This window comes from Argopecten irradians, chromosome 15 (assembly GCF_041381155.1).
Source record: "Argopecten irradians isolate NY chromosome 15, Ai_NY, whole genome shotgun sequence".
NCBI lineage: Eukaryota > Metazoa > Mollusca > Bivalvia > Pectinida > Pectinidae > Argopecten > Argopecten irradians.
The window spans coordinates 12,365,460-12,385,716 of NC_091148.1; the positions used below are offsets into that span (position 1 = coordinate 12,365,460).

Sequence of the window (20,257 nt, forward strand, 5' to 3'; positions counted from 1 at the left end):
GTTCTACCAGTGGGATTTGGCTGAAACTTGCATGAAATGTTCCTGACACGGTCCCGACAAAGTGTTGTTATTTTTCGGGTCGATCCAAAATCCAAGATGGCCGCCACAGCCGCCATCTTGAAAAACACATTTTGAACTTCTTCTCAAGTTCTACCAGTGGGATTTGGCTGAAACTTGCATGAAATGATCCTGACACGGTCCCAACAAAGTGTTGTTATTTTTCGGGGTCGATCCGAAATCCAACATGGCCGCCACAGCCGCCATCTTGAAAACACACATTTTGAACTTCTTCTCAAGTTCTACCAGTGGGATTTGGCTGAAACTTGCATGAAATGATCCTGACATGGTCCCGACAAAGTGTTGTTATTTTTCGGGTCGATCCGAAATCCAAGATGGCCGCCACAGCCGCCATCTTGAAAACACATTTTGAACTTCTTCTCAAGTTCTACCAGTGGGATTTGGCTGAAACTTGCATGAAATGATCCTGACATGGTCCCGACAAAGTGTTGTTATTTTTCGGGTCGATCCGAAATCCAAGATGGCCGCCACAGCCGCCATCTTGAAAACACATTTTGAACTTCTACCAAGTTCTACCAGTGGGATTTGGCTTAAACTTGCATGAAATGATCCTGACACGGTCTACAAAGTGTTGTTATTTTTTCGGGTCGATCCGAAATCCAAGATGGCCGCCACAGCCGCCATCTTGAAAAACACATTTTGAACTTCTTCTCAAGTTCTACCTTTGGGATTTGGCTGAAACTTGCATGAAATGATCCTGACATGGTCCTGACAAAGTGTTGTTATTTTTCGGGTCAATCCGAAATCAAAGATGGCCGCCACAGCCGCCATCTTGAAAACACATTTTGAACTTCTTCTCAAGTTCTACCGGTGCGATTTGACTGAAACTTGCATGAAATGATCCTGACATGGTCCCGACAAAGTGTTGGTATTTTTCGGGTCGATCCGAAATCCAAGATGGCCGCCACAGCCGCCATCTTGAAAACACATTTTGAACTTCTTCTCAAGTTCTACCTTTGGGATTTGGCTGAAACTTGCATGAAATGATCCTGACATGGTCCCGACAAAGTGTTGTTATTTTTCGGGTCAATCCGAAATCCAAGATGGCCGCCACAGCCGCCATCTTGAAAACACATTTTGAACTTCTTCTCAAGTTCTACCTTTGGGATTTGGCTGAAACTTGCATGAAATTATCCTGACACGGTCCCGAAAAAGTGTTGTTATTTTTCGGGTCGATCCGAAATCCAAGATGGCCGCCACAGCCGCCATCTTGAAAACACATTTTTGAACTTCTTCTCAAGTTCTACCTTTGGGATTTGGCTGAAACTTGCATGAAATGATCCTGACATGGTCCCGACAAAGTGTTGTTATTTTTCGGGTCAATCCGAAATCCAAGATGGCCGCCACAGCCGCCATCTTGAAAACACATTTTGAACTTCTTCTCAAGTTCTACCTTTGGGATTTGGCTGAAACTTGCATGAAATTATCCTGACACGGTCCCGAAAAAGTGTTGTTATTTTTCGGGTCGATCCTTAATCCAAGATGGCCGCCACAACCGCCATCTTGAAAACACATTTTGAACTTCTTCTCAAGTTCTACCGGTGGGATTTGGCTGAAACTTACATGAAATGATCCTGACATGGTCCCGACAAAGTATTGTTACATCTCTGGTTGATCCCAAATCGAAGATGACTACCATGACACTATATCTAAGTAATTTCCTATATGTTAAGGCCCTTGGGCCTCTTGTTTGAAATAAAATTTGTTGTAAGAAATTGAAAATTATCCTGACATGATCCTGACAAAGTGACACTATATATAATTAATTTTACTATTGTCAAGGTAGTCAGATGACCGTTAAGGCCCTTTGGGCCTCTTGTTTTAGAAACCTTTTAATTTTGCTTGCTCCGAAATGTTAGTGGGCCTTTGATATAGGCAGGACACACAATTGTACTATCAAGACCAGTTCATATGTTTGTAGGATACGAATCATCTTTAAGGGTATCCAGTACAATACTCTTGCCAAAGAGAATCGTACTGAATACCCTTGGCTAGCGAAGTTGGATATGAATCCGAATATTCTACTTACAACTACAGTAATGGTAACGGAAAAACAATGAAAAAACATCTAAGCTTGACGAGAGTTTTACAACGTTTTTTTATCCCGTGGGTAAAATAGCTGTATCCTTTCATCCTATCTGTATATGAAAACGTATCTTTTTTCTGATACTTAGACGTTTTTTATTACTGAATGATACAAAAAATAAAATCTCAGAAAACTGCGAATCAATTCTCCACACACAAAAAATGCTCGATATAGTTTAGTATATATTTCACAGTATACTTAAAAACAACGACCTGGTTTATGAATTTGACATTTTTTATGGGATAAACCGACTATTGCACCCCTAGGTACAACTTAAGAAAAACACTTTTGACACTTACGGCGGAAGACTTGAATTCGACGAATTGGCCTGTTTTTACTTTACACATACTGTACATGTAATTCATTACCAACTGGATTTGATACAAGTAATGAAGCTATCACCGTACAAAGTTATATATAAGACATCAGATTACCGTATCGATTGGAAACACTCATGCTCCGAATTTTTCATCCTCTATTACTATTTGCTATTTTTGCTGCCATAATTAGAAACTTGGAGTTAATACTCCTTCGGTGACGGTAAAACGCATGCCAGAGATTGAGGTCTTCAGGGTGACTTCCTATGGCCATAGCTCTTTTTGCAATTAACATATATATCGGATAATAATTTGGAGTCAATGCTGCTTCTGTGACGGTATATAACCCAGATGTTGAGGTATTCAGGGTGTCGTCCTATGGCCATAGTTCTTCTTGTAATTTTAAATATATATATATCAGATAATGATTTGGCATAAGTGTACCTGCTGCCCCTATTGCATGTTCGTAACATGCGACTAAATTTAGGATATTATTTTTCTCTTCTTCCTAACTGACTTTACAATGCCTCCCTTGGCACCGCCACACTTTTGGCCTTGAGTTGAGCGTTCGCTCTTGTGAGGAAGGGCTCTGGGTTTTGTCCCCTGGCCGAGACACACAAAAGTCTATAAAAGTGGTAGTTTCTGCTCCTCCTTAGCGCTCAGCATACAGGGAGTGGGACGACTGGTTCGCCCGTTGTTAGTATAATGTGACCGGGTGGGGTGTGTTGCTTGGTGTCTTCGGCGGCATGCTTCAGTGATATAGCACTATAAAAAGTGCAAGCAGTTCCACTATACAAGAAGACACTGTATGTACATGCATATACTGCAGTCTCCAAAAACACTTAATTCACATATTAACATACACGCAACACACAGCATACATGGGAGGCCGTCCTTACATGACCATAGCTGTAAACAGGACGTTAATTAATCAAAAAAAAACAACAACAACAGGACCCTTGTTGAGGTCCACATGGTATTATGCATATGGCCTTTTTAGAATTAAATGAAGACTTACGTCCTCGGTATTACTTTAATTCTACCAAGACGGTGTATATGTAACATCATATGAACCTCAACAAAGGTCAATAATTAAAGATACACAAAACATATCATTAGTCAATATCATGTGAAAACATTTTGAAATCTTCCGCTGAATCTCAAAAATGAGTATGCACTTTATCAAAAACATCACAGTTTAAGTGCAAAAACATACATGTATTTTATCTCAACACAATACTAAGTAGTTATTTAAGACATATAGGTAAGTGTCGGCCTATATCTAGATGATTTAAAGAATCAAAAGCTTTAAAAACAAAGTTTGGATTAGGATTATCATATTAACGTCATATTAACTGTCGGGGTCATGTAAGGACGGCCTCGTGTGTTATGTGGTGTTTAGCGTGTGTGAAGTACGAGGCTGTGGTATATCTGATTAAAATACAGATCCTTATTATCACTACGTTTGATAAGAGGATCTGAGAAAATCCCATTAGGGGTCATGTCCAGGTGACCTTTGGAAATGGCCAATCAAATTGCTACTTGCAAAATTTTGACAGTGAATTTCAGGGCCGAAATAGTTTGAAAAACTGTCAGAATTATTTTGGTTTACGTAGTCATCTCGCCCAAAGAGCACAATAAAGCTAATTGTTTATGTATACTGGGACGAAATATCGTTTTCAATGGATGTGACAGGTGTAGAAAATGTATCCTATATGAAGACCACGTGGTATAAAGGTCATCTGGACGTGACCTCCTATGGGATATTGTCAGATCCTTTATATAACGGAGTGGTTATAAGGATCTGTATTTTAATCAGATACGAGGCTGTGGTATATATATATACAGTGGAACTCTTATCCTTTTTATAGTGCTATGTCATTGAAGCATACTGAAGATACCAATAACCACATTCCTCTCTCTACGCGCAGTTAAATGTGATTAACATTTAAACAATGAGTAATAAAACCAAAACCAAACCTTTAAAAACAAAGGTCCAAGAACTGACACTTACTCTAATACAAACCAAAGAAATCCTTGAAGCGAAATGTTTCGCAATGTTTCTGAATAAAGTCTACCTCATTGATATGTCCATGGAATTGAACCTCTTGATCGTCTCCGAAAAATATTTTGATTTAATCAATCATCGAATATCATTTCGACAAAACCAATCAAATATCGAACACATCTCGATATCAAAAATACAAAATATTTTTGTTACAGAAATAATAACACAACGCAAAACATATAAAAAAATACAATTTATTGTTACGTTATCAAACTTTTGAAAATATAATTTTCGATTAAGTTATCGAATTTATAAAAAGAAACACATCCATAATTGTTTCCAAACTTTTAAAAATATCACATATTGTTTATGTTAACAGTCAACAATTAGCATATACTTGATTATTGAACTTTTCATTTGATTCGGTATGGAAAACATATTTCCTCTTGCATTGATAATTAAGCTGCACAATGTGAGTTTTATTTCAAAATAAATAAGATATAATAGAAGGACTGGGGAGCAGCCAATCTCTAGATATATAAATCTTTGGTTACATTTAGTAAAATATTAGCTAAGTTCTGAAGTAATATAATTCGTATCAAGACGAACTTTATGCCTGGATTTACTACTAGAAGTAAAGTAACGTCATATCTTAACCTCGCTGTCATTACAAATGTACGACTTGGTCCCTTTGAAGTTACATTGTATACTGTGTTATCACGGAATAAGATATTAATTCTTCATTCTAGTATGATCGTTCCATTTTTATCTGTCTTGTATGTTTCTATCATCTCTTCATCGTCTTCATCGTCATTTTCTTCGTCGTCTTTATCGCCATCCTCATCTTGGTCTTCTCCGTTGTTTTTGTCTAGGCTGTCCATGCTGTGTACTGCTTGAAATAAAAGTTTTGCCATTTGCTCCAAAATGTTCCTTGTCGATTCCTTGCTATCCATCACGTGAAATTTTAAGACTGACATATCGTCCCCGTACACTGTTCTTCCTGGCTGGTGGTCAAAAAGCAATTTCTGATGATCAAGTTGAACAAAGACATATTGATATCCATCAGAAATTATGTTGAAAAATGGTAAAGGATTAAGTTGCTCTGTGGCACGTGTTTTGATCCTTTTTCCGTAGACCTCTGTTTGGAGCGCGGCCAGTTGCAGAATCCCTTGTACAACTGATTCTGGTCCTAACCCATTTCCATGGAGCCTGTTCTTGGCTTCAACCAAGCCAACAACATCTTCTCCATAATGCAAACGATAATCAAATTTACAACCCGGTAAATTGCTATTCTTGCACGATTTCTCCGTTTTTATAGTCAGTTTCATTTCTTCTGCGAAAGGAATCAAAATAGCGTCCAGCAGAATCCGGATATCTGTTTCGGTGCCTCTGATCCGACTCAAATTGTAGATATCGCTCCTCTCAGTCTCTGGACATGGTGAATTTCCGCGGAAAATCACCCGCTGGACAGATTTTATTTGCTTCAAGGCTCGCGATACAATTTTTTCAATCCCATCCATCAAACCTCCAACCCTTTGTTCAAATCTTATTTCGCAAACTGATGTTTCAAAGTCCACGTAGTCTGAAAGCATCTTCACCGTCCATTTTGAACTATATATATCAATATCCTTTTTAAATGATTTGGGGAATATGTTTCGTTTGCGAGGACGATTTGTCTTAACATTTTCATTGAGAAAAGGGAACACCCCCGACGGCAGTGTGGCACATGCTTCATTTATTTTCGGAGCCGGTGTGTCCATAGACCGTATTGATTCCAAGTCTTTCCTGATGGTATCCTGCGATGCACTTGAAGAACTGGTAACCGTTTTCTTACCTGTCGCAGGAAAGAATGCAAGTGATTCATCATCATCATCCGAACTTTGTGACGTATTTGAAGGTTTCAAAACTTTTTTCTTTGCAATCCAAGAAAATTTCATGTCTTTATTCCTGGTGTCCTGCGATGCATTTGAAGAATTGGTAACCGTCTTCTTCCCAGGCGCAGAAAAGAATGCAAGTGATTCATCATCATCATCCGAAATTTGTTCCGTTTCTATCTTCTCCCGCTCTCCCTTCAATTTCACAACTTTTTTCTTCGCTTTCCAAGAAAATTGAGCATCGGGTACATCACCATCTGTATCATCTGAAGCTTCATTATCCTCGCATTCCTCTTTCAGTTTCGTTTCGCGTGATTTCGTAGATTCGTGTTTATATATTGTCTCTGTCGATCTGGCAGCTTTTTCTTCTTTGGTTTTCGGGGAACGCTCTAAAGCGCTATACTTATTATATGCATGTGTGCTTTTGATCTTTTTTAAAGATGAATGCGGAAGTTTTGTTGCTATGGCCTCATCACTCCTCTCCAAGAGTCGTCTGCTGAGATTGGTCGAGAAACAATCAATACTACCCAGAAACACGTCATTTGTCTTCTCTGGTCTATAACCCTTGGGTGATTTCTGAAGACTTGACAAAAAATGGTGCCATCGCTTACAGTTGTCGTATTCAGCCCCACTTATCATCATTAAACCATATCTGAAACATAACAATATTTGGTGACAGAAAAAAAATAAAACCATGAAATTTATTTTAAAGATGCTCCACCGCCGACAGACCAAAAATGATGTTCATCATTTGAACAATAATTGGTGTTGAATCGTGTATATATATATATCTAATTAACACAAAAAATAATATAAAATAATTTATTTTGCCTTTGATACATGCGCATTCAGTAGTTCATTTCATATAGGCTATAGTGGAACGGATTTTTTTCAGGATGCAATAAATTATTTTTTATATTTTTAACTTTAAGTAAAACTTTTCAATGGTGGTAATGGTGTAAAGTAAGTAACTTTTGTAACTGAAGAAAAATACTAAATCGTCTGCTCCTGTTTTTAATAGCGAAACAAATACCATTTGTCAGCGGTGGAGCATCTTTAATGTATAGAAGCATTTGGTCAGGATATCACAATAATTCGAATTCGAGTTTTTGAGATTTGAAGATGCTCCACCCCTTTTTTCTCTGTTTAAAACAGGAAAAGACGAATTCCTCATTTACAAACGTTACTTACTTAACTCCATTTAACCCCATTTCAATCATGGAAAATATTGAGCTTCTCATTTAACTTCAAGATAAAAATATTAAAGATAATTAATTTCATCCCGAAAAAATGTCAAGGCATTAATGCGCATGGACCAAAAGCAAATTAAACATACGATGTTTATATACAAAAATATAAACACCAGTTGTTGTGGAAATGATGGGTATCGTTATGATGTGTAGGCGGTGGAGCATCTTTAAATGTATTTGGAAATTAGCGGAAATTTGCATCGATTTTAACAATACAAATTTAATTGTACAACCATAATCAAAAACCTGTATATATTAGCTTTCAATTAATCAAAACATCGTCCACAAATAAGTTTATTTGTTTTATTCTTGAATGTTTAGTCAAGGACGTATTCCTTGGTTTATTTTTTTTTCAATTTCAATATAAAGCTTGCTTGCAAAAAGATAGAATGAGAAACGTTTGTAATTACAGAGATAAGTATTATCAGACATTCACCAGACCCTAAGTTGATGATACAATTTTCTCAGCAGAGTTCTTCACTAGATTATCTCCAGTTAGTTTGAAACTCTAGATCAGTCATGTAGTAGAGACAAAGATTATCAAGCCAAATGTTAGTGAGCATTTCAAATATTCTAGAGTCTATTCCCAAGTCATATATGTATTATGCATGTATGTATATTTCTAGTAGGTACAATATTGAAGATGCTGCACCATCGACAGAGCAAAAACAATACCCGTCATTTGAAGAATAATTGGTGTTTACTCATGTAATGTACAGTTTATGTCTAATTTACACAACTGCAATATAAAATAAATTTGCTTTTAGTGAAATAATTACATTTACGTAAAGTGTATTATTGCTATCAGAAAATGATTTATTATAGGATTATTTAAAATTTCATCGATTCTATTTAAAATCGTATTAATAAATAAAGGTTTGTCAAGATCTTCACTCTACACATATATATATACAGTTTGTACAATCTCGATACTCCAGGGGTTCCGATCACTAACGATCTCTACACCCCTGGACTATCTCATAGTAAAACTGAAGGCAGCCCAGAGGAAAAAATCTGAACCAATCACAGGCCAGCAAAGTTTCTTTGAAGACTTAGAGCGACGCCCAACTTCACAGCCACACATACATACGTATAGTCGATCACAGTGTACCGTTATACGGCTCTTTTGATGTACATCAGAGGACTAAATTACCTGTTCTGTTCTGTTGCCTCCGTGGGGTGTAGAGATCGTAATGTCATTATGTAAATTAACACTATTCTAAGCTCTAATGGCTTCTGCAGGCGTATCATTGTATACAATCGATGTCCAATCAGGCAACATTAAAAACATGTAGGAGTAAATTTAGAGGGTTCATTGCGCCAGTGCTTGTTTAGGTGTGACTTAAGTGAGTTCAGAGTCATTGCAGATACAACATTTTCAGGTAGACTGTTCCATGTATCCACAATAACTACTGTTTAATTTAATTTGTTTTTGTGACATTCAATCTAGCCCGGCGCTTCAGAATCTTTTTGTGTGCCTTCTGGTACAATTACAGTAACATGAGACATTGTGAAGAGGTTGTCCTTATCCATAATATCTGCATGGACAATATCTGCCAGCTTCCGTCGTAATTAAGTGATCGGAACCCCTATCGAGGATGAGTTTGAAGGCAATCATGCATACATGTACTTGGAATAAATAATTATTTTAATTTATTGTACTCCGGGGTTTGGAATATGATTGTAGCATCATCAAAATTTACAACTTTTTTATAGCAGTTACTTCCCTTTAAACATCTAACTCAACATATGAAATGCTTAATCGCATTTACAACGCACTAATATGGGCCTATCTATTGTCGCAAGAGCCAGATATAGCACGACTCGAGCAAGTCGATATTAGCTTCTTCTTCAGAGCAAACAAGCAGGCTAGTAGGCCTACATGCAAATTATCACAACTGACGTCCAATATTTTCTGCCTTGAAATTCTTTTCTCGTTTCCGATTACACTGTATGTTCCCACATAAAACCCGTATTAACAGAACATCTCTCCAAACGTTCGTCTTTTAATCACACTGGCTATAATAAAGTGTTTAGCTAGCTACAATGTGTATGTATAATACTTGTTATCCGGAAGTAAGTTTTCTTCGTCGAATCGGGGTAAAAAGTTGTACGCACCACCCTAACCCAGATCATTATTAATCAGGTGACATGATAATGGAATAAAAATGTAAACACAACAATGTTCTGTGTACATTACGAACAATTAAGTACAACAAATACTATATGTACAGTTTACAGTATTTATTTTTTTTCTTTCTTTTTTTATTTATTTTAATTTATCTCAAAGTAAAATATTACCGTTTGAATAAAAAACAATATAGATTTAATTGTACCGTTTAAGTAAGTTTATACTTTGCTTGTAATAATCCATTCATATATAAATATAATGTAGTGACTTTTTTTGTCAACCAAAATTCATTTAGAGTCTCGATTGCCGATAGAACAAACTTGACTGCAGCGAAATGACGCCATTGGAAACAGATTGATCTCTTTTTTAAATCCTAAGTACTTGTTAATAGCTGCAGTATTGTAGCTATGAAATCAGACTTTTAGACAGAAATGGTGTCGTCTTTAGAGCTACATTGTTGTCTATCACTGATATGGAGCAGAGTTATGATCGTGTAATCCATTATCAAAACGTCTGTATGCATTTTATCTTACTTGTTTCATTTCGTTTACATACAAGGCAATAAAACTGAAGTTTATAAAATATCAAATTCACAGCAAGATATTATTTTTTACATGTATACGGCAAGTCAACATACATATCATGTAATTGGAACTTGTAATGTATTGTTAGCGGTATGGCAGATATTAAAGGATTTGTGCAGTCAAAAATGATAATTTCAGTTTATGCTGGAAATGACTTTATTAGCACGTGTAAAAACCTATCCGTGCCGCGCGCGCGACCGGAATAACCTGTAAGCCGCCGATATCGAGGTAAAATTTTCTGACCACCCGATTGTGCATATTTTCTAGCTCTAAACCGTGTGACGTCATAATAGTCCGTGGCTTATAGCTGTACTATAACTGATGTGCTATCACTTACATCGACGGTCACAGAAAAAGCCGATCAACGATTTTTTTATGATTACTTTTGAGTGAAGTTTGTTAATAACTAAAAGAGTGAAATTCGATGTTTCAAATACTCTCATTTATGCTCTAATAGCAAGTATCTTCATGTAATTATGAAAGAAAAATCCAAACAGAACTAAAAGTTTCGGATTTTTTGTCGAGGAGTTCAGCAACGAATAAGCTTTAATTAGATAATATTTTCCTATAGTCTGTATCTTTGATACATTGTGAATTACAAAGTTTATGACGGTAAAATGTAATTTTACGTAACAATTTAAGAGATCCTTGATTAAAGTATTGACGTACGTACACACCGATGATTGATCATAACAAACATTGTGTTGTGTGTTGTTAACCGAATAAATTGAGATACATTTATTACAATACCGTAAAACGTTTCAACATACGGTAGAAAGAATTTATTTTTGATATTATAAAATAACAAAATATTGAGATATTAAGCAAAACAAGCTATTTTTTCAGATCGTGCGGTCGCTTTCAATTTTTAATCGATATACGAGTAGATACTCTGATATAGATATATAATTAGCCATGCCTTTGGTTTGATGGTTAATTAATACCTGGACCAGGATGTTGTTTACCTGTACACAACGCCATTTATCGAACTCACCTGTAATTACCTGACCGCGGGCAAATTGCTATTCGATGGACTATATCGGGTATTTGCTATTGTCTTACTGTCAATCAGGTTAGGACATCCGTTAATTGGATTGTGATTTAAATTATGGAAACCCCGTACATCTATGCTCTAGGGTTTTTTATTGTCACCTCCATTTTTAAAATGAAGATGTAAAAGCAAATGGAAATAAAATATCCCTGATCATACCTAGGACATATATAAGTCGTACACAGGTAAAACAATAATGTAAGTTGACTTATTCAGAAACAAATATGATTCTAAGAACTATTTAAACTAAAGATTTAACTTTAAACATAATTCCAGTCTAATACTGTAATTACGGAATCGTGGCATATATATCCTTTCGACGGCCGGCAGGATTCGAACTTGACTCAATTTTGATAGTAGGTTATAACAAATGCCATCTATGAAAGCAGTTTGCATCTAGATTTCGGTTTGATGCCATTTTCACGATGATAACAAACAGTACACACTAAAAACAAGCAAAAACAGTCACCGGAAGTCCCCTAAAGGTCACCACGCACGGTTCATGGGAGGCAGAAACCTGCGCGTTGGACTTGTTTCCGGGCACACACTAAAATCCGGATTTCAGACCTCAATTTTTGACTTATTTGGGCATGTTCAAAGGTGATCTGTGACGTCACTAATGCAATGACCGAATCGATATTGACATGCTATATAGGGATGAACATCTCCTTTCCAAAAAACTAGTATTTAGTTTTCAACGGTCTCATTGGGGCTCCAGAAGGGTGCATGAAATGGGGCAAATGAATAATTACGCACAAATACGTTACGGCCGTCCAAAGGATATATAGCAATCTAACGTATTTTCTAAGGTATTAGTAAAAATTCTAAGCATGTATTTTCACCGTTTCGAATCTACATGTATAGTCATACAAGAAGGGTTACAGCATTACCACACTAAATATACTTATTTAAATATCACTTAGTATATTTTTGAAAAGGATGAGAGGCCGGAGCGTAGCATCCAGTACCAATTTACCTGTGGATTTGGCGACAGTACTCGAGTCTATAAATAACACGGCTACAGTACACTCATCCAGTACCAATTTACCTGTGGATTTGGCGACAGTACTCGAGTCTATAAATAACACGGCTTCAGTACACTCATCCAGTACCAATTTACCTGTGGATTTGGCGACAGTACTCGAGTCTATAAATAACACGGCTACAGTACACTCATCCAGTACCAATTTACCTGTGGATTTGGCGACAGTACTCGAGTCTATAAATAACACGGCTTCAGTACACTCATCCAGTACCAATTTACCTGTGGATTTGGCGACAGTACTCGAGTCTATAAATAACACGGCTTCAGTACACTCATCCAGTACCAATTTACCTGTGGATTTGGCGACAGTACTCGAATCTATAAATAACACGGCTACAGTACACTCATCCAGTACCAATTTACCTGTGGATTTGGCGACAGTACTCGAGTCTATAAATAACACGGCTACAGTATGTAGTGTTATCAATGAGTGACACATAAAGATATTAAGTGTGTGGTTCGTTATCTATCCAATTAGGTCCAGCGAGGCACCGCCTGCTAGATCAACTACCCAGGTGTTACCCTATGACCCTGGTGTCATGTTTATGATGATGGGAACCGTGTGAATGTATCTAGAACAATACTGTAGATTGATTCAGATTAAAACTTGTAGAGCTAGAGTAAACAGTCTCCGAGTCGTATGTAACATAACATGGTGGCAGCGGTGAACTAAGAAAAACCACTAATGAAAACCTAACGTGCAAAACTGTTGCAGTTATATTGACACAATGGCTTCCTTCCAATTTACTAATCCGGACAAGTTGGACTTCTCGAAACCTGAAAACTGGGAAAAATGGTTTCAGAGATTTGAGCGATTTCGCCAAGCTTCAGGATTAGCTGAGAAGGATGAGGCGATCCAAATCAGCACTCTGATATACTCAATGGGAAGTGAGGCAGATGATATTTTCACATCATTTAGCCTAACGGATGCCAACAGAAAGAAATGGAAGAATGTGGTTGAGAAATTCAACGAATATTTCATTCCCAAAAGAAATATCATATTTGAACGCTCCAAGTTTAACCTCAGAAAACAGGAGGAAGGAGAAACAGTAGACAGTTTCGTCACTGCCCTTCATGTTCTCGCAGATCATTGCAACTTTGGTGCACTGCATGACGAAATGATACGAGACCGTATTGTTGTCGGAGTTCGGGACCATAAAGTCTCAGAAAAAATGCAGTTAGACGCAAAACTAACACTAGAAAAGGCTGTTATCTATGCAAGACAAAGCGAAGCTGTAAGAAGACAACAAGCCATTGTAAGGGGGACAGAGAACACCAGCCAGGAAACCACAGAAAATACTGTGAACAGAGTGAAGCAAAAGAATGTCCGACCAAAAACAAAGAACCAGACATACGCAAAACAGCAACATTTCCCAGCCAAGCGGACAACGGGTTGCAAACGATGCGGTAGTTTTAAATCTCACGGCAGAGATAAATGTCCAGCACGGGATGCGAAATGTTTTAAGTGTGAGAAAACGGGACACTTTGCAAAATGTTGTTTGACCAAATCAACGCTGGGAAACATCAATAGCAGAAATGAAGACCAGGATTTCCTAGGAGCAGTGAACAAAGAAAAGAGTCACCCATGGATCACGAACATTAAAATAAAAAACGTGGACATTCCATTTAAAATTGACACAGGAGCTGACGTCACAGTCATATCGGAGAGAGAACACCAGAAGATGAACAATGTGAAACTGTCAAAGTCCACGAAAAACTTACATGGACCAGGAAATTCAAAATTATGTGTTTTAGGCAAATTTCATTGTGAAATAGAATCTAGGGATAAAATAAGTGTTGAGGAAATTTTCGTAGTCAAAGGACTATCACAGGCACTTCTGGGCAGACCAGCAATACAGGCACTCGGGATAATAGAAAAGGTAAATATATCTATTGTTCACGAAAAATCACAAAACGCGCCATCCGCGAATGATGACGCAAAATACCGCGCGGAATTTCCCAAACTTTTCACTGGTCTTGGCAAAACAGAATGGGAATACAAAATTAAGTTAGACAGTAACGCTCAGCCTTACTCTCTATCCGTTCCGCGCAGGGTACCGATACCCTTGATGACAAAAGTCAAAAATGAGTTAGAAAGAATGGAAAAACTAGGGGTCATTTCAAAAGTTGACGAACCAACCGAATGGTGCGCGGGTATGGTTGTTGTACCAAAACCAAATGGAGAGATACGCATTTGTGTTGATTTGACCAAATTAAATGATTCAGTCAAGCGCGAAAATCATCCGTTACCGTCGGTAGAAGAATCGTTGGGTCAATTGTCAGGAGCCAAGATTTTTTCTAAACTAGATGCAAACTCAGGGTTTTGGCAGATAAAGCTAGCACCAGAATCACGTCCATTAACAACATTTATAACACCATTCGGCAGATTCAGTTTCAATCGCCTACCTTTCGGGATAAGTTCAGCATCTGAATTTTTCCAAAAGAGAATGTCAGAAATGCTACAGGGGAATAAGGGCGTCCTTTGTCATATGGACGACATACTCATATATGCTCCAACCCTAAAAGAGCATGACAAGCGGTTAGAAAAGGTTTTGAAACTGCTAGAAAAAACGGGCATAACGTTAAACAAGAAATGCGAGTTCGCAAAACCGAGAGTTAAGTTTCTCGGTCAGATTATAGATGCTGATGGATGTAGAGTTGATCCTGAAAAGGCTGAGGCTATTGTGAAAATGAACACACCAGAAAATGTGTCTGATGTGCGCAGATTGCTTGGTATGATAAATCAGCTAAGCAAATTCTCACCAAATTTGGCAAACAAAACAGAACCTCTTAGAGCACTGTTAAAAAAAGACAGAGCATGGCTATGGGGTGCATCTCAGGAAAAATGTTTAGCCGAAATAAAACATGAACTGACAAGCTCACCCACTTTAGCTCACTATGATCCAAATAAAGACATAGTACTGTCAGCTGATGCTTCATCATTTGGACTAGGCGCTGTGCTGCGACAAAAACACGGGCAAGCACTCAAACCCGTAGCATACGCGTCTCGATCGATGACCGAAACTGAAAAACGGTATGCTCAAATAGAAAAGGAAGCGTTAGGCATAACGTGGGCTTGCGAAAAATTTCATTGCTACCTCATTGGAAAGAAATTTGAGGTTGAAACCGACCACAAACCGTTGGTACCGTTGTTAGGCACAAAAGACCTATCAGAATTGCCGCCGAGAATTCAGAGATTCAAAATGCGCTTAATGAGATTTAAATTCTCAATAGGCCATGTCGCGGGTAAAAGCCTTTGTACCGCAGACACACTATCGAGATCTCCGGTAAACAAACCCTCAGAGCACGATATTGAACTTCAAGAGGAAGTTATGGCCTTTGTAGACCAGGTGATAGAAAGCTTTCCAGCTTCAAAAGGTCGTCTGGAACAAATATATTCAGAATATAAGAATGACAAAGTTTGTGAAAAACTCCTGACTTATTGTAAGCAGGGCTGGCCAGAAAAATCTGCTCTAGATGAGACTATGAAACCGTATTGGACTCACAGAGGCGAGTTTACAATACAACATGATTTATTGCTTAAAGACAATAGGTTAGTAATTCCAGAAAACTTACAAAAAGAAATGCTTGATAAAATTCACGATGGGCATCAAGGCATTGTAAAATGTAGAGAGCGAGCAAAATCATCCATTTGGTGGATGGGACTCAGCAAACAACTGGAACAAGTTGTTAAATCATGTCAAAGGTGTATTGAAATTACAAATGAGCAGGTCGAACCAATGATTCCGACGGAATATCCTGCACGTCCGTGGCAAAGACTTGCTACAGACTTGTTTGACTTAAACGGTCAAACGTATCTATTGGTTGTAGATTATTACTCGCGCTATATAGAGATAGCAAAATTGTACGGAAACCGATTCAAACACTGTCATTAACCATCTCCGTTCTATTTTTGCTAGACACGGGATACCTGAAGTGTTAGTATCGGACAACGGTCCACAGTACTCCTCTGCCAAATTCAAACAGTTTTCAAGAGAGTATGGATTTTACCATACAACAAGTAGCCCTAGATATCCACAAAGTAACGGGATGGCAGAAAGAGCTGTGCAAACTGTGAAAAAGATGCTTAAGAAAGCAAGCGATCCGTATATAGCTCTGTTAACATACAGATCAACTCCGCTACACAACGGATTCAGTCCGGCCGAATTATTAATGAGTAGAAAACTCCAAACGCGAGTACCAGTCGCTCCAAAAACGCTAAAGCCAAAACTTGCAAACGAGCGGAAACTCAGAAACTTCGAAAAAGCCGGAAAACAAAAACAAAAGTCCTATTTTGACAGAAGACATAGGGCACGCGAGCTTAGAAATTATAACCCAAATGACCGTGTTTGGGTAAAAGATAGCAAAACTACGGGACATGTGAAAAGGGAAAGCGGAAATCCGCGTTCGTATATAATCGCTACGAGAGATGGTGATTTAAGGAGAAATAAGAGAAATTTACAGTATATCCCTCCAAAGCCTGTAGTGCAAGAACAACCAGATGTTTCTGAGACAGCCCCTCCACAGGAATGTGTACGCGTGCCTGAATCAAATCCAGTCATAGGATTGGATGAGGAGCGAGGATATGATAAGACACACACAAGATCGGGGAGAATCTCAAAACCTCCAAACAAACTGACTCTGTAAACACTTCTGATCATTAAATACATATTACTGAATCAGATTAAATTCTCAGTGACTTGAGAAGGGGAGATGTAGTGTTATCAATGAGTGACACATAAATATATTAAGTGTGTGGTTCGTTATCTATCCAATTAGGTCCAGCGAGGCACCGCCTGCTAGATCAACTACCCAGGTGTTACCCTATGACCCTGGTGTCATGTTTATGATGATGGGAACCGTGTGAATGTATCTAGAACAATACTGTAGATTGATTCAGATTAAAACTTGTAGAGCTAGAGTAAACAGTCTCCGAGTCGTATGTAACATAACACGGCTACAGTACACTCATTCAATTCATCGATACAAGTCAGCGGTAGAGCGGTAGGGGTTTATATACACGCGTCGTTCTCAGTTGGGGAAGCACGGCTGTAAACGTGTGGAAAAGCGCAGACTTACAACTGATGCCGTTTGACTATTTTATATTCATATTTTCTTGAACTTACACTGTAACCAAGGATTTATAAGTGAGAAGGATTCGTGACTGTCTCTTTACACTACTAACCACCACGCGAGACGCCTGTGAACCGTGAATAAAAACCGTTTTCCTCAACAAATACTTGTCTTATCGAGTCAAACGAAACACCAATGTAAAGTTTATTAAATTTATTACTTGCTTTAAGGACGGAAGATTTAGAAGATATTTCTTGAATTTCCGTTAAAAAAAATACGACAGCACATGAAATGACGGCCTGCTTCAGGAAGTAAGACGGTAAAACCCTCGCACTCTCCAGCTACATTAAAGGCTGCGCCGGCGGATATCAAAGGAAAATCAGTCGTCGCCCAACGTCACGGTCAGTACACAAACACAAAAGCTCCTGCGCTGTACTTCCCCAAATCTCAGTGTGACTTATCTTTCTTAATTGAATAAATGACACAAAAGGGGACCAACTTTATCTTTTCATAAAGACTAAAAAAAGACTATTTTGCCTGCAAATAGTACTGCGTCGACAGCAATATGATGTAAGCACGCTTACAATTGTGTTGGTATTAGGATATGAAACACTGCATGGTTCCTATGCGTGGACATTAGCTAAGGATGACGCAATATTTCAGTGTATCCTGAATATGCGTATTAGCTAGTTAATAGCTGCAATAGACTTTTAGACAGAAAATGGTGTCGTCTTTACAGCTACAATTGGTGCCTATTACCGCTAATGGAGCAAAGTAATGATTATACAAACCGCTATAAAACGTTTATTTGCATTTTATCTTACTTGCTCGATATCGCTTACTTACTAGGCAATGAAACTGAACCACATAGACTATCAAATTCCCATCGAGGCATTACTTTTTTACGTAATACATATGAAGGTCTTTCTGAAGGGGATTTTTACGGTAAGTCCAGAAATTTTGAATATGACGTCGTGTGAGCGGTAAGGTAGATATTAAGATGGTAGTTATGTTTGTTTTGGACAAAAATAATATGTACATGTAAATGAATGTATACACATAAAACAACTGGAAACCTACAAAAAAAGTATAGAAAACTGTGCCCGAGTGATTTTCGGAGGCAGTGCTCCACTACGACACATAGGGACCCATTCGTACCCGGCCGAAAGGTATTAAAAACTCAAGATTTGTTTTGAGAATAAGTAAATATGAACAACTTTCGTTAATAATTAATGCTATGGACACTTTGTATATAAAATGCAGTTGCTGTGGTACTCTCGGAATGGTATTTTTGTTTTTTTTTTTTTTTTTTTATTACATTTCAAAATTACCATTCCTTATTGTGGGTCGTGCCTGTATATCTGTATAAGAAGCAAGTTTATGTGGCGAGGATATCAAACAGTAACAGCTACACAATACACCTACCTTTGTTGTGATTCAGAGATAACTCCAAGTGAGCGAGCTGTCTGCTGTGAAGGTCTATCAACAGGTGTGTGATCTGGGGCTCTGTGTTGTTTTTGTCATTATTAGTAACGTAACACATCCAACAATGCCATACCATTCGTCATTTTCTGATTGGTCAGGAACCAAAATCACGCTTAAAAATTAGCATGTCTATATAACCCTAGTAAAGGTTGGTCTGAACACGATATTGGAAATACCAGCTTCCCCATATACAACGATAATTCTACTTTCGGTTTCGATTCTTCATAGATAAGCAAAACAATCTATGATCTGGCAGTAGACCTTGGGAGCATTGTATCGATTCCACGTGGAACAATAGATATGCAGATGAGTTATATAGGTATAATGAACAACATGCTTTTATGATCAGAAATACATGATTTACAATGTCACCTTTTCGGTGGTGTACTATCAAATGTGAGACACGTGATGACATTGTAATATTTCAATTACACAAGCCCAGAGATTCGCAAAATGTTTTGATGAATAATGAAAATGAAATACGCTTGAATTGAAATACATATGTATATGGACTGAATGTCTAACTTCTTTTTTCACATGAGTTGTTTTCGTGGTTTTGTGTCTAACTTCTTTTTTCACGGGAAGTAAATTTCGCGATTGAACAGTCACGTTGTCACCGAGTTATTTGTCACGTGTGATTACCCGCGAATTTTAATTGCATGTTCGTCAGGGTAATCAAATCTTCCGTATATCAACAAATCAGAAAGAAATAAAATGTACCAATTTTATCAACTCAAATATATAATATTTTGTCTTACTTGTACAACAAGTTGTCTATCAATTCGTTATTTATATATCGCGATACGGAAGATTTCTACTTGCCGGTCGCTGGGTGATAGGCGACACAATAGGGACCTATTTTCGTCGGGGGGACTGTTTGGCTTATTACGAAAATTGAGGTAATTCCAAATAAATGTTGAGCAGCAGGCGCTTGTGAGATCGTGTTTAAACTGAAAATTTCTTGTTGTTACATCGATTTTACGTCTTTAAACCTCTTGGTCATGGAAAGTGGCGAACACCTCTGTTTACATAGAATAACGTTATGTTTTAAACAGCACCGCACCAAAAATTTCGGGTAAGTTGAATCGCCAAAATAATTTGTAATAACCCAAAAATCTGGGCTATGAATCGCATGATCAGACAAGTGACTTCCGGTACTTTGTTGACATACTGCTGATCAGTCCACGTGGACAGTCAAACGCTGACGGTAGTGTTTTAAAGTTTCATTTAAAATGGACTTAAGAAAAGACCTTCATTTTGGGGTATATTGCTACA

The 20,257-nt window shown here is 37.8% G+C and overlaps 1 protein-coding gene across 1 annotated transcript; it reads right to left on the bottom strand.

Moving 5' to 3' along the window:
- Nucleotides 1-4,732: 4,732 nt before the first annotated feature.
- LOC138309748 (uncharacterized) lies at nt 4,733-19,396 on the bottom strand. The gene is made up of 2 exons (XM_069250966.1): nt 18,923-19,396; nt 4,733-7,015 (listed from the first exon to the last, which is right to left on the bottom strand). The coding sequence occupies exon 2, from the start codon at nt 7,003-7,005 to the stop codon at nt 5,230-5,232; it is 1,776 nt and encodes a 591-aa protein (XP_069107067.1). The 5' UTR covers nt 7,006-7,015; nt 18,923-19,396; the 3' UTR covers nt 4,733-5,229.
- Between the last annotated feature and the right edge of the window lie 861 nt (nt 19,397-20,257).